Raw genomic sequence first — 13,246 nt, forward strand, 5'->3', positions numbered from 1 at the left:
GTCTGCCAGACCCAGCTTTACTAGGCTGGACGGCCATCTTTGTTTGGCTTAGCAACTACAGGTAAGGCAGACCCGGCTACTAGGCTGGACGGCCCGCGGCCATCTTTGTTTAGCTTAGCAACGACGGGTAAGGCAGGCCCGGCGTTACAAGGCTGGACGGCCATCTTTGTTTAGCTTAGCAACGACGGGTAAGGCAGGCCCGTCTCCAACTCGTGTCGCTGGGTCACGAGTCCTACGCTCTACCATCACACCACCAGAACTCCCGATCAGTCAATATTCGGAACTTTGGGTCTAGGCTGGAGGCACATCGAAGGATGCCTCTCGATACACCATCGCCGTGTTTAAGGAGGCTGGGGAACTTATTTCATAAAAATATGTCTCTAAGCCGCATGTGCGGCAAAACCCCCCCTCTACTACTACTTAATCTAAGGCAGAAAACAAACGACGGTGTCGGTGACCTAAATTGAGAATCCTCGCACAGTGCTAACTTGCGCGCTGTTCTATTCATGTGTCTGTCCCCCTACGTAAAGACGAACGTTACCAGAAAAAAATAAGGATAAACAGTTTGATGACGGTTTACGTTCCGATTAAATATCTTTTCTAAATTATTTTAATTACATCTGTGATTAACGTAAACCATATATGGGACAATATTAACGTCGCATTTCTAGTACCAACGTAAGTTTAGATCAGTACATCCAGATGAAGCTGAGTAGTCAAGCGACATTCCGCAATTGCATTGTGGGAATGTAAACATTGCGAACGTGTCGATGAAAACTTGTGAGTCGAATTGAGACATTTTAACTGTCGTAAAACATAAACGTAATGTTTCCACCAGTGATGTTGGCTGCATGAAGCAACTGCAAACCATGAAACTGGATGCAACGGAGTAGTTTACTGTAGGAGGCTGTACGAGGCGATGACAACTGCCATGCATCGTGACGTCGCTTACATTGTGACATAATGCAAAATTGTTCGATTACGAGGGGCAGACTAGAATGGCGCAGTGATGCTAATACATTGTGACGCAATGCAAAAAGTGCACATTATCGTCTGATAAAGTAATGACGGCGGCTTTGATCTTTCACCGAAGCATCTTAGAATACTGCTTTTTGTCTTGTTTCAGATCCTCTCTTGCGCTGGGTTTATGCTTTGCGGGATTTGTCATGGTCTTTTTGTTCTGCGTATTCACGATCAACGTGTGCTACTGTCTCAAGTCCGCAGGTAAAAATTGCAATGGCTGCTATAACGGTGAGAGCTACCTCCCTTTAGTAGTTTACCCACTAACATATCTTTCTCAAGCAAACATACACAACTGTGCTTCGCCAGATTGAAAGGACAAAGATTTATAGTTTTGTCGATGACAGCTATTCATCTATGCTCACATCTTGGGGAACACTCAGTATAATATCTAAGATTGGTGAAACACCGAGTAAGATAAAGTGAAACTGAGAACTATGTAAGGTGAGACGAGTGATGAAGTGCAGTGAAACAGATTACTATGTAAGGCAAGAAGAGTGATGAACTAGAGCTAAGTTGCTTACTATGTAAGGCGAGACGAGTGATAAAGTACAGTAAAATGATTACTATGTAAGATGAGAAGAGCAATAAAGTACGGTGAAACTGATTACTATGTAGGTGAGACGAGCAATGAAGTACGGTGAAACTGATTACTATGTTGGGTGAGAAGAGTGATGAAATACATTGAAACTGATTACTGTGTAAGGTGGGACGGGTGATGAAGTACAGTGAAACTGATAACTATGTAGAGTGAGTCAGATGATGAAGTACAGTGAAACTGATTACTATTTAGAATGAGACGAGAAGTGAAGAACAGTGAAACTGATTACTATGTAAGGTGAGATGGGTGATGAAAAACAGCGAAACTGATTGTTATGTTGGGTGAGACGAGTGATGGAGTACAGTGAAAGAGATTACTATGTCCAGGTGAGACGAGTGATGGAGTACAGTGAAAGTGATTACCATGTAAGGTGAGATAGTGATGAAACACATTGAATGTGATTCCTATTTTAGTTACTATGCCACTCCAAATTTTGAATAAAGATGTGTTGCTTGGTTTCAGATAGAGGCAAGCCATTAGACATAAGACGGAACAGCGGCACAAGCACTAACTACAGTTTAGGGGGTTCTTTCAGGATTCCCCGACCGAGTGTTTACAGGACTTCCCGACCAAGTATCATTTTTGTCCTCCGCCGTAAACCCCACACCGACCCTGTATCTACCATCGTAATGCCCCCCACAGTGCCCCCTGCATATGTTCCAGATGTTCCACCAGATGCCCCACCACCATCCTATACTGAAGTCATACGAAATCCACATGTATTCCCCAGTACTGAAAAAGGCAACGCTATATATACTGTTTGAGTATATGAGGAGTAAGTGAGCTTAGTTTTTGCCGCCTTTAGCAATATTCCAGCAATATCACGGCGGGGGACACAAGATATTGTGTTTACAGATTGTACCCATGTGGGGAATCGAACCCGGGTCCTCCACATGACTATCGAACGCTCCAGCCACTTGGCTACACCTTATATTGGCACTGATTAAGCGAACTTGTCAGCACTATATAATCAGATACTCAGAAATATCGTCGATGGAATCAGTATTAACGATTATCGATATGCAAATTATGTACTCGAAAATATCATAAATGTGATGAAATACTTTTACAATTTACTCAGAAAATACACAAAGGTAGAGTTTTATACATGGATTGCTCCTGAAGTAAGTTCAGGACGGCTGGTAATCCAAGTCTTAATATGTCACCACTCACCACTGTTGTGAAATATGTTGATTTCTTTCATATTTTTTAGTCATTTTTGCTCAGTGTTACTTCTCCGATATTTATCGATAATCGATCGATATTCATTTAACGATAGTACTATAGTGTGGGTCCTGACATCCTACATTTCCTGGATCCAGCCGAATCCTAATTATTTATGCATGATATCTCATAAATATGCAAGTTGATGCATTACGTCACAGGTCAGTAAGGTGAATGAACTGGTGTTTGTTTTTATGCACTGACGCAGTCAATTACCCGAGCCTTCCTCAATGGAGTGAGTGAGTGAGTTTAGTTTCACGCTGCACTCAGCAATATTCCAGCTATATGGTGTCTGTAAATAATCGAGTTTGGACCAGACAATCCAGTGATCAACAGCATGAGCATCGATCTGCGCAATTGGGAACCAATGACATGTGTCAACCAAGTCAGACCACCCGATCCCGTTAGTCGCCTCTTACGACAAGCATAGTAGCCTTTTGTGGCAAACATGGGTTGCTGAAGACCTATTCTACCCCGGATCTTCACGGGTCCCTTCATCAATGAAAAACAATCCGTAGTAATTAATCGTATTAGCGCGACCATACGTGGAAGTCGTTTGAAATGACTTCCAGAGAACGGATGTCTTTGTTCCATTGAACGTCCATCCTTTGCAAACAAACCTGACCTACTGAATAATGATGGGTTGCACTTGCTTGTGTAAATATAAGGCAAAAAAGTTTTTAAAAAGCAAGCCCTTAAACATCATTACTATCACACAGACGCCACCCGTCACATTTGGATATTGAATAAACATATAGGTGGAAAAGGCGGTGGGACTTGATAACATTCCGAGTGTTGGACTGAAAAATGACGTATGTGCTAAGTTAATGTATAGACACAGATCCCACAGTTGTAATACAGGCCATGTACCAAGCATCTGGAACCGTGGAAAAATAAAGCCAATACCCAAGAAGAGTAAAGACGCCGACCAACGTGATCCGCTCAGCTACAGGCCACTGACTATTTTATCTATACCTTCCAACATCATCAATCACAGACTGTGTAAATACCTCGAGTCCCAGGACATATTGGTCGACGAGCAGAACGGTTTTAGAAGAGGGTGATCCTGTCTTGATCATGTATATAGTGTAATAGTATTGTAAATAACAGAAAAACAGCAAAAATCCACTTTTATTTGTTTCGTCGATTTTAAAAAGGCATTTGATTCTGTAAATAGAGACTTGTTGTGTTTTTAACTCGTGAACTATAGTATATCAGGCAAAATTCTTCAAGCTATCAGATCACTCAGTCAACAACTATGAGACGCATATCTTTCCTGATGAATCTGGTGTAAAGCAAGGATGTGTCTTATCTCCCACGCTGTTCGCTACATATTTTAATGATCTTGCTATAGAGTTGAAAGAGAGCAACTGCGGTATTCAGATTGACAGTTTTAAATGTTTTCGTTATATTATATGCAGACGACATTGTTTTACTCAGCCCTGATCCCGAAAGCCTCCAAGTGTTACTGAATATACTGTTTCTGTGGACTAACAAGTGGCGAGTCAGCATAAACGCAAGCAAGACAAGTTTTGTACATTTCAGGATAGAAAGCGTGCCTCGACATGACGTGACTTTCCACTGTGGCCATGTGACACTCGATTACACAGACAACTACCGTTACCTCGGTCTGTGGCTACACGTGCATTGTAAATTGCACTATGCTGTAAAAGAACTGGTAAAATCTGCTTCACGTGCTCTTGAATATCTCTGTCACAAGTTTTACACCTGCAGTGATATGCACTATGATGTCAACTACCCGACTCTACGAAAGTATTGTTCAGCCGGTTTTAACTTATTGTTCAGGTCTGTTGGGAGTTAACATGTGTAAAGAAGTCTACACTATACAGAACAGAGCATGGCGTGTCTTCCTCGGAGTTTCTAGAAACACCTGTGACAATGCTGTACGAGGAGATATGGGATGGTTGGACTGTCAGTTTAAACTGTATCTTGAGGCTGCCCGACTGGTGTAGATTACAGCGAATACCCACGACCAGACTGACCTACAGAATTCACCAGTGGTCACTTACAAGAGGAATCCTGGGAGAAGAAGATATCTACAGTGAACTTGAGCTTACAGACCTGCTCAATACCACGGATGAATCATCTACATGGGTTATAAATAACATTTTATCCAGACTTGTCTCGATTGATAAACAACGGTGGAAGGACAAGTCAGCAACAAAACTGAGCACTTTTAAACTTTACAAGACTGATTAAGACACTGAGGGATATACTTCCAAGATACCAGCGACGGATACTTGCTTCCTTGAGATGTGGCTCCCTAAAACTCGAGATAGAAACGGGCCGATACTGCACCCTTCCTATTCACGCTACACAATGCTACTGTAAACACTGTACATACCAAGCTGAAAACGAAACCCACTTCTTTTTACACTATCCGTTTTATGACGATATCCGTACTTTTTTTTGAAGAATATGTTTTATAATACTCATGTAGATATTACCATTTTAAAGGAACCATTGTAACTTACCACTTAACTTAGGAAGCATGTGCTTCAAAATGTTTATGCGCAGGAAATTACTTTATGTATCATTTAACAATAGACTTAATATTGTATCTTTAATTGTGTATTTCATCATTTACATTCCTTATATTTATAGTTTTATATGTGTTTATATGTTCTAATAATATGTAACATTTTATCTCTTTTACATAAGTATAAAGTACACTAATTTTGTAAAATATAGTCTCTCATAACCCTTTTGGGTGGCTTTTGTACTTTTACCTTTTTGATATTGAAAATGCTATATGTTAACTCTTGCTGTACAAATGGTGAGACTTAAATGAACTATATTGTATTGTATTGTATTGGTGTATTCTTGTGACACGCCTATATTTACCGAACAAACAGGTCTTATGAAAGGAAACATCTGTGTCAACATTAGCGCGTCACCATGGGATATGGAATAAACACGTGGACTTTTGTAATAACCCCCATATTGATAAATTTGTTTCCCTTATGAAATCTGACTATCATCCTTTGGTACAGAAACTGTCACGTTTGACGAAAATTGTATTATCCCTGTTTTAGTTATACATTTATATTATATTCACATGCATATAAGCCAAAATGGCACTTTGTATTTATCAAAATATATGTATGTTCTCGATATCATTTTGTATGATTTATGAGAATAAAATCCAGAGTCTGAGTCTGATGTATTCCAATGACACACCCATCTACCGAACAAACAGATCTTATGTCCAGATGCACCTGTGTCAACCTGGGTGTGGTTTCAAACCGATGCTACCTGTTAGAATAAACACGTGGGTGTACTCTTGTGACACGCCTGTATTTACTGAACAAACAGGTCTTGTCAAAGGATACACATGTGTCAATAGGGTGTGTCCTGATTCGTCCATGGGAATGGATGCACGTGTTGTTTTAGCAGACAAGGCTATATACTCATCATGCAAATCTCATGGAAGGAAACACTTGCTAGAATTCATCCAATGGGAGACAGTGTCTTCACATCTCTTAACACGTATATCACGTGTCCAAAGGGCGCGCTGTCTCTTTACTGTATGGAAACCTCAAGGCAATAGCAACAGTCGTCTTTTTATATAACCATCATGAGGGTGGTGAAGAAGGAGAAGACCGAGATGTATCGTGAAAGAAAGGTGTTTAACTTTGATGGTGTGAAGTACTTAAAGCACAAAGATGCACGGGACTCTAAAGTTTGTTCTGAAAAACTATCACACGGATGATATTACGTCTCCCTGCAGAACTACGAAAATGGTAGGATTCCATATTTATGCAAACATCTTGGAAGTCATGCCAGATCCTTTGCATCAAAAACAATAAACAGCATAAAGAAATGAAAAGAGTGGTTCAACAAGCTCAACATTGAGAAAGGTTTCACCCACTCATCCTCACACTGAGACGGCATGGATGTGAGAAGATCTTGTTGCAATCAACAATCTACGAGAAGCCAAGAGAAAACATGAGGATAAAGCATATCTGACCACGACCCTTATTCTCGAAACATTCGTAGCCTTAAGAATTCTTAACTTTGATTGTAGCCAATGTATTTAGAATGGTCTTAAGAAGTTCGTAGAGCTACGAACATTTGGAGAATAGCTAGCCTGAATGTCCAGCAGAGGATAATAAGTTCCAGACTTATTTTTAACCCGAATGTATCTGCAGCTCCTGTGAAAACTGGTCTGGCTGTGCACGACGACCTGATGAGGTACCTATTTTTAAATGTGTAACATGTGGACATACAAAGGAAAGATCTACTGGAGGAAGATATTTTCATATCTATGTATCCATACAAACATGAATCATAGTAGATCAGGTGGAATCTGTATTAAGTCTATGATATGCCCCAAACTGTTTAACATTATCAAACGTCTCGCCAGCGAAGTATGTTTCGGTTGTATGTTTGGAAAAATACTTTTCAGGATTTGTCTGAACGATAGAAAATATATCGGTACATGAACATGCCCTTAGACGAGGTGAGTAATGATGATCAGGTGACTGATCACTTTTCCCAACTCATCGCTGATGCTTTACAGCCTTTGACTATTCCAGAACGAGCAACTCATTGCCGATGCTTTACAGCCTTTGACTATTCCAGAACGAGCAACTCATCACCGATACCCTACAGCCCTTGACTTTTCCAGAACGAGCAAGTCATCGCCGATGCCTTACAGCCTTTGACTAGTCCAGAACGAGCAACTCATCGCCGATGCTTTACATCCTTTGACTATTCCAGAACGAGCAACTCATCGCCGATGCTTTATAGCCTTTGACTATTCCAGAACGAGCAACTCATCGCCGATACCCTACAGCCTTTGACTATTCCAGAACGAGCAAGTCATCGCCAATGCCCTACAGCCTTTGACTATTCCAGAACGAGCAACTCATCGCCGATGCTTTACATCCTTTGACTATTCCAGAACGAGCAACTCTTGGAAGAACTGACAGCGTCAAGAGAACCATCCGCGCCATCTACAACAGGGATCCTTATCCAAGACACCAACTTCACTCAAAGAGTTTCAACCAGACGGATACTGGGCGACCACTGGAGGACCACAACCACAGCCATTCCGCATCCAATATATACAATATATATATAATCTCAGCTTGTGTTTGTTCATAACTTGTGATTGGTGTGGGGAATTGCCCTTCTGGTTACAAAACAGGTGTGGGGAAATGTCAAGATGGGGAAATGTCATGTGGGGAATTGTCCTGATGGGGAATTGTCCGTACACCGTGGTATGGTTCCTCGTGTGGTATGTCAGTATTACTGCAAGGACTATCTGCATACTAACTTCAAAAACATGTGACTGGTTATAAGACATAGAAGTGTGAATTTATATATGATGTACGCCATGATGCTGTTGTATATGATCCAACATATCATTTGCATTAATTCTGTATTTTATGCTTACTATGTGTTATAAATTTTAGCATTGCACATTCCATACGTGTCTTTTATTCATGATGTGTGTATGAAAGAGTGAGTATACGTGGAAAGAGCTCAAAGTTGAGTTTGTTGACTAACAAGACAGAAGCATGTCAAGTATGTCCTATTCTCAGAAAGAGCTACAGAACTATTACTTCACTCCCAGCTCGGCGGGTGCTTATTACGGTGCCTCCAAATTTCGAGAGAGTTTAGAAAGACACGGAAAAACGGTCGCAGTCTCTAAGATAAATGCTGAGTGGATCATGATGGTGACATGCTTCATAAACTGGCGAAATGCAAATGTCCACGTCTCAGAGTACTCGTCAACCATGTAGATGAACAGTGGGATGTCGACCTCATGGACATGAGTCGCCATACTAAAGCCAATGATGGTATACGTTATGTGCTGATCGTTATTTATATTTTATCTCGCTATCTGCGGAAAACCACTTTAAGAAGCAAAAAACCCTACTCAGTCCTCGAGGGTTTTAAAGAGATACTGTCGCATGATCACACTCCGCAAAAGATCAGAGTGGATATAAAGGAACAGAATTTAAAGGGGCTTTTCGTGATTTTACGGAGTGTAAATCTATCAAACTATTCATGCCACAGAATGATGACATTAGAGCTAATAACGCAGAGAGAGTCCTTCGAACACTGAGAAGTATGATCGGTATCATCACTCTTGGGAGAAGATCTGTAAAATGGTTTTCCTTCAAATAGTGAAATAGTTCACTCGTTTGAATTTGTCCAATCAAAGGTAGTGACGATATATCAATCTACAAGAATTATTCACAGAAATGCCATTCTCTGTCAACTGTCAATATTTATTTTATTTGTACAATACCTAGCAAAAGAAAGTTAGAATCAATAAAACTTTATATGTTTAATATTTTCATTGCGAAACTCAACCAAAGACTGATGTTTGGTTGATTCTGGGTGGTGTCTTTAACAGAACTGAACTTTGGAATGCTGGATCTGACTAAACTCAAGGATTTCTACGTGTTATATAACCTGTGAAACAGTTCGTTGGTGGGTGAAACTCAGCTGGGCTTAATGAGACGCATCGATTTGAGACAGGGGCCTACAGTCCGTTTGAGACAAAATGATGCAATCTAACCCGAAAACAAATAGACATTAAAGAATCAAACTGCCGCAGAGTGCAATAAAAGCAACAGACCAACTCTAGAAAAAAAAAGCATAATTTGTGTCACAAAAATAAAAAAAGTTGTTTAAGAAACTGTCATCGTTTTCCCAGTTTGTTACAAGGGCGAAATGTCAACATATAGAACAGCGCGAAAAGCGAGATGCACAAACAGACAATACAAGCCACAAATGCTCAAATTTGAAAATTGTAATTGTTTTGTGTTGTGAATTAAAACTAAAAAGTAAACCCACTACTATAACTAATTGACCCTGTATTTCAATCGTTATCCTACACCCAGCATGTATGTATTCTGAATATTTGCACTATGTTGTATTAGGGGCCAATGGCCTATATTACTGAAATATAATGTCTGTCTGTCTGTGTTGTGAATGTAAGAGCTTACTCGAGACTTCAAATAGCGATCAAATACTTAACCAACAGGTTTCTCAACTAAACTATCAAACAGTGCTGCTCTGTAGTGTTTGAAATACATGGCGATCCAATGACGACCTTCTTGTTTTTTTATATCTGTATTAAAAATAAGTTCTACACCTTTTGCACGCGGGTTAGGGGGGATAGTGTGGTGTTTTTTTGTATAAATGCCCATGCCGAGAGATTGTAAACTCGGGTCACACTGTATGCCACACATGAGTTGAGAAGCTTTCATTTCTGTTTTTTTTTAAAGTTTCTTGATGACACGTGTCTGCTGAGTGGTCGGGATGATGGTCACCTTGACTTCGCTTTAGGTGTATGGGTAGAGAGCGTTCGACTTTTCAAACAGCATGTTGTGAGCCAAGATCAAAGCGGGGTTGACTTTGACCTTGCACATATGCAGATAAGCGTCCAAGAGTCGAACTTTGAATTCGCGCGTGGTCACGCTGCTCATCAAACAAAATTTGGGTTCTGATCTGTACATTTTCCAAGTCAGGACCACGTCGTTGGTCAGTACGTCAACAGATAGGTCACAATGGCAAGCAATCAATAAGTCACCAAGTCACGATGGCACACAGTCAATAAGTCACCAGATCACGATGATGCACAATCAGTAAGTCACCAGGTCACGATGATGCACAACCAGTAAGTCACCAGGTCACGATAATGCACAATCAGTAAGCCACCAGGTCACGGTGACAATCAATAAGCCAACAGGTGACGATGACTTACACTTATTAAGCAACCAGATCATGATGGCAAACAATCATTAAGTCACAAGATCACAATGACACACAATCAGTAAGTCAACAGGTAGGTCACGATGACACACAATCAATAAGTCACCAAGTCACAATGACACAATCAATAAGTCACCAGTTCACGATGACACAATCAATAAATCACCAAGTCACGATGACACAATCAATAAGCCACCAGTTCACAATGACACACAATCAGCAAGCCACCAGGTCATGATGACACACAATCAGTAAGTCACCACGTCACGATGAGACACAATCAATAAGTCACCAGGTCACAATGACACACAATCAATAAGTCACCAGGTCACGATGACGCACAATTAATAAGTCACCAAGTAGGTCACTATGACACAAAATCAATAAGTTACCTGATCTGAGCACCCGATACTTCAAGTCGCAACGTATGACCAGTATGGGACAGGAACTACTGCAGAGATATTGAAGTCTTTTCCTACACATTACTAATAAGCGTTTTATCCCAAGTGATGGCCTTCCTGAGACCCCTCACTGCTATGAAAATCGAAGTCCCTGGGGGCGCGGCTTTTACCCTCGCCCGGCGTTCCCCAACACCCCCAGACACAGGTAAAACACTGACACTGTCTAACTGATGTGTTACCTTGGAATCTGTGATATATCAGAGCGATAAAGGTTTGTTGGCCGCTTTTAATAACTTAGTAGCAATACCTTGGCAGTTGACACCTGAAATATAGTAGGGCGGATAACAGACCAAAATAGGCCGAATCGCTCACTTTGTGATACAAACACCAGAAAACAACGTTGGCCAATCAAAAATCCAAGATGGCCGCCATTTTTCAAGATGACCGCCTCTGGTTATACAAAACATTATCTTTTTCTTTTGACTATCATTTTTGACAGATGTTTTGCACCCAGATGTCTAATTCCACTTTAGTTTAGCTTGCAGAACCATGTTTTATTGGAAAAAAAGACAAATAATACATTATATGGGTGGTTTTACCTGAATATGGTAAGATAAAATTAAAATTTTGTTATTTTTTGTCATTACTCTTGTCTATATTAGCGTTCGTGGTGTCTAAAGTTTTAGATGTTAAAGGACACAAACTGGTAAGTTTACTCAACAAAATATATAATAATTCATCTTAAAGAAAACATTAGTGGCCACTCAACAACTGAACATGGCTACCATTTATTTGTTTACAAAATTATTTTTTTATCAGATTTTTTAGCAGGCTTTCATCACTATGATATTTATACCTCAGTGTGTTTTAAAGAGTCATACTTTAAGGCAATTTCAAAAAATATGGCAGTAATATAATTATTATTTAAATATGAAAATATTGCAGAAATATGATACAGATATAAATAATATAATAAATATATGATCAAGATATATATTAAAATATTCATGTTTGTCTATCTCTTGTCCGCATTACTGTTAACAATTCTCACACATTTAGCTTTCAAAAAATATTGTGGCACATAATATAACACAGTTAACAGATTTTTAACATGTTTAATCAAATATACACTACTCAAAGGAAAATAGAAAATAAAAAAGCATAGCCAGTATTTTTCCAAATAATGTTTCGAAAATGAATCATAAGTGTGTGTCTAATCAGTATGTCTATGGTGAACAGGACTGCACGGTATCACTGATATATCGCAATACGCCTTTCAAACAATACGTATTGCAATATTGTTTTTGAGAACCGGTATACTGGGTAAAGAACTCATATGCAGTTTTTGTGATTATCTTTATGGTTTAAATTAAACACACAGACATCATTTACAACAAATGTTTTCGTTCGTTTTTCAATGACAAAACGGCACACTGTAATGCTAAAAAGATAGAACAGAATCCCTGACTATGCAACCTAATTTTGACATTGTTATCAGAACCTAACATATAAGTTTAGGGACTTATAATGTAGAAAATAGGACATGCACAATTAGTGTCACTCACTGCCAAACACTTAAGTTACAAATATATCGCAATACGTATCGTAATACGGGTACTTGAATAGAAATACATGTATATATAAATACAATTCATTTGTCAATACACAGCCCTAATGATGAACGTTCCCTGCAACCATTTCCGAGTTTGAATCCATTGCCATTGAAAAATTGTCGCCAAAACGTAATCGAATCTGTTCTTTTCTCAATAAAGGTAATAAACCATGAATGTGGTGCGATTCATGTACTTCCTTTGCACGCACCGTGGGGGCTGATTGTTTTATCGGCAGTTGAGAATATAAATCTTGAAGTTAAATCATGCCTAGACAGCGGTTGCAAGGCAATTTAATGTGTCCCACAGTACCATAGGAAGGCTTTGGCATCGGCACCAGCAGCATGGAACGACTCGTGATCGTCCTCGGTCAAGAAGAACCCGGGTGACCACACACACCCAGGGCAGGTTTATTTGTCTTCGACACTTACAGAACAGTTTCACGACCGCTTTCTCTACAATATCTGCAGTGCCAGGATTCATAACAATCTCGGATCAAACTGTCAGAAACCGCCTTAGTTAGGCTGATATTCGTCCTATGAGACCTTTGCACGCACCTATCCTTACACGACATCATCGACAACAACATAGACAATGGTGCCGAAACCATCTTCAGTGGCCATTACAAAGGTGGA

At 39.8% G+C, this 13,246-nt stretch overlaps 1 protein-coding gene across 3 annotated transcripts in view; it reads left to right on the top strand.

Annotated features, from left to right (window-relative positions):
- LOC124258667 overlaps positions 1–13,246 on the top strand; it is a 50,620-nt gene that overhangs the window by 22,184 nt on the left and 15,190 nt on the right. Inside the window, exons 4-5 of one of the 3 annotated variants that reach the window (XM_046692742.1) lie at positions 1,127–1,224; positions 2,084–3,010. The exons of the other annotated variants lie outside the window; for them this stretch is intronic. Of the exons in view, the coding sequence (XP_046548698.1) occupies positions 1,127–1,224; positions 2,084–2,087 (102 nt within the window). The 3' untranslated portion in view covers positions 2,088–3,010. Of the gene's footprint in view, positions 1–1,126; positions 1,225–2,083; positions 3,011–13,246 lie in introns of those variants that run through there. 3 annotated transcript variants of the gene reach the window in all.

This window comes from Haliotis rubra, unplaced genomic scaffold (genome assembly GCF_003918875.1).
Source record: "Haliotis rubra isolate DU_JTF1 unplaced genomic scaffold, ASM391887v1 Scf7, whole genome shotgun sequence".
Lineage (NCBI taxonomy): Eukaryota > Metazoa > Mollusca > Gastropoda > Lepetellida > Haliotidae > Haliotis > Haliotis rubra.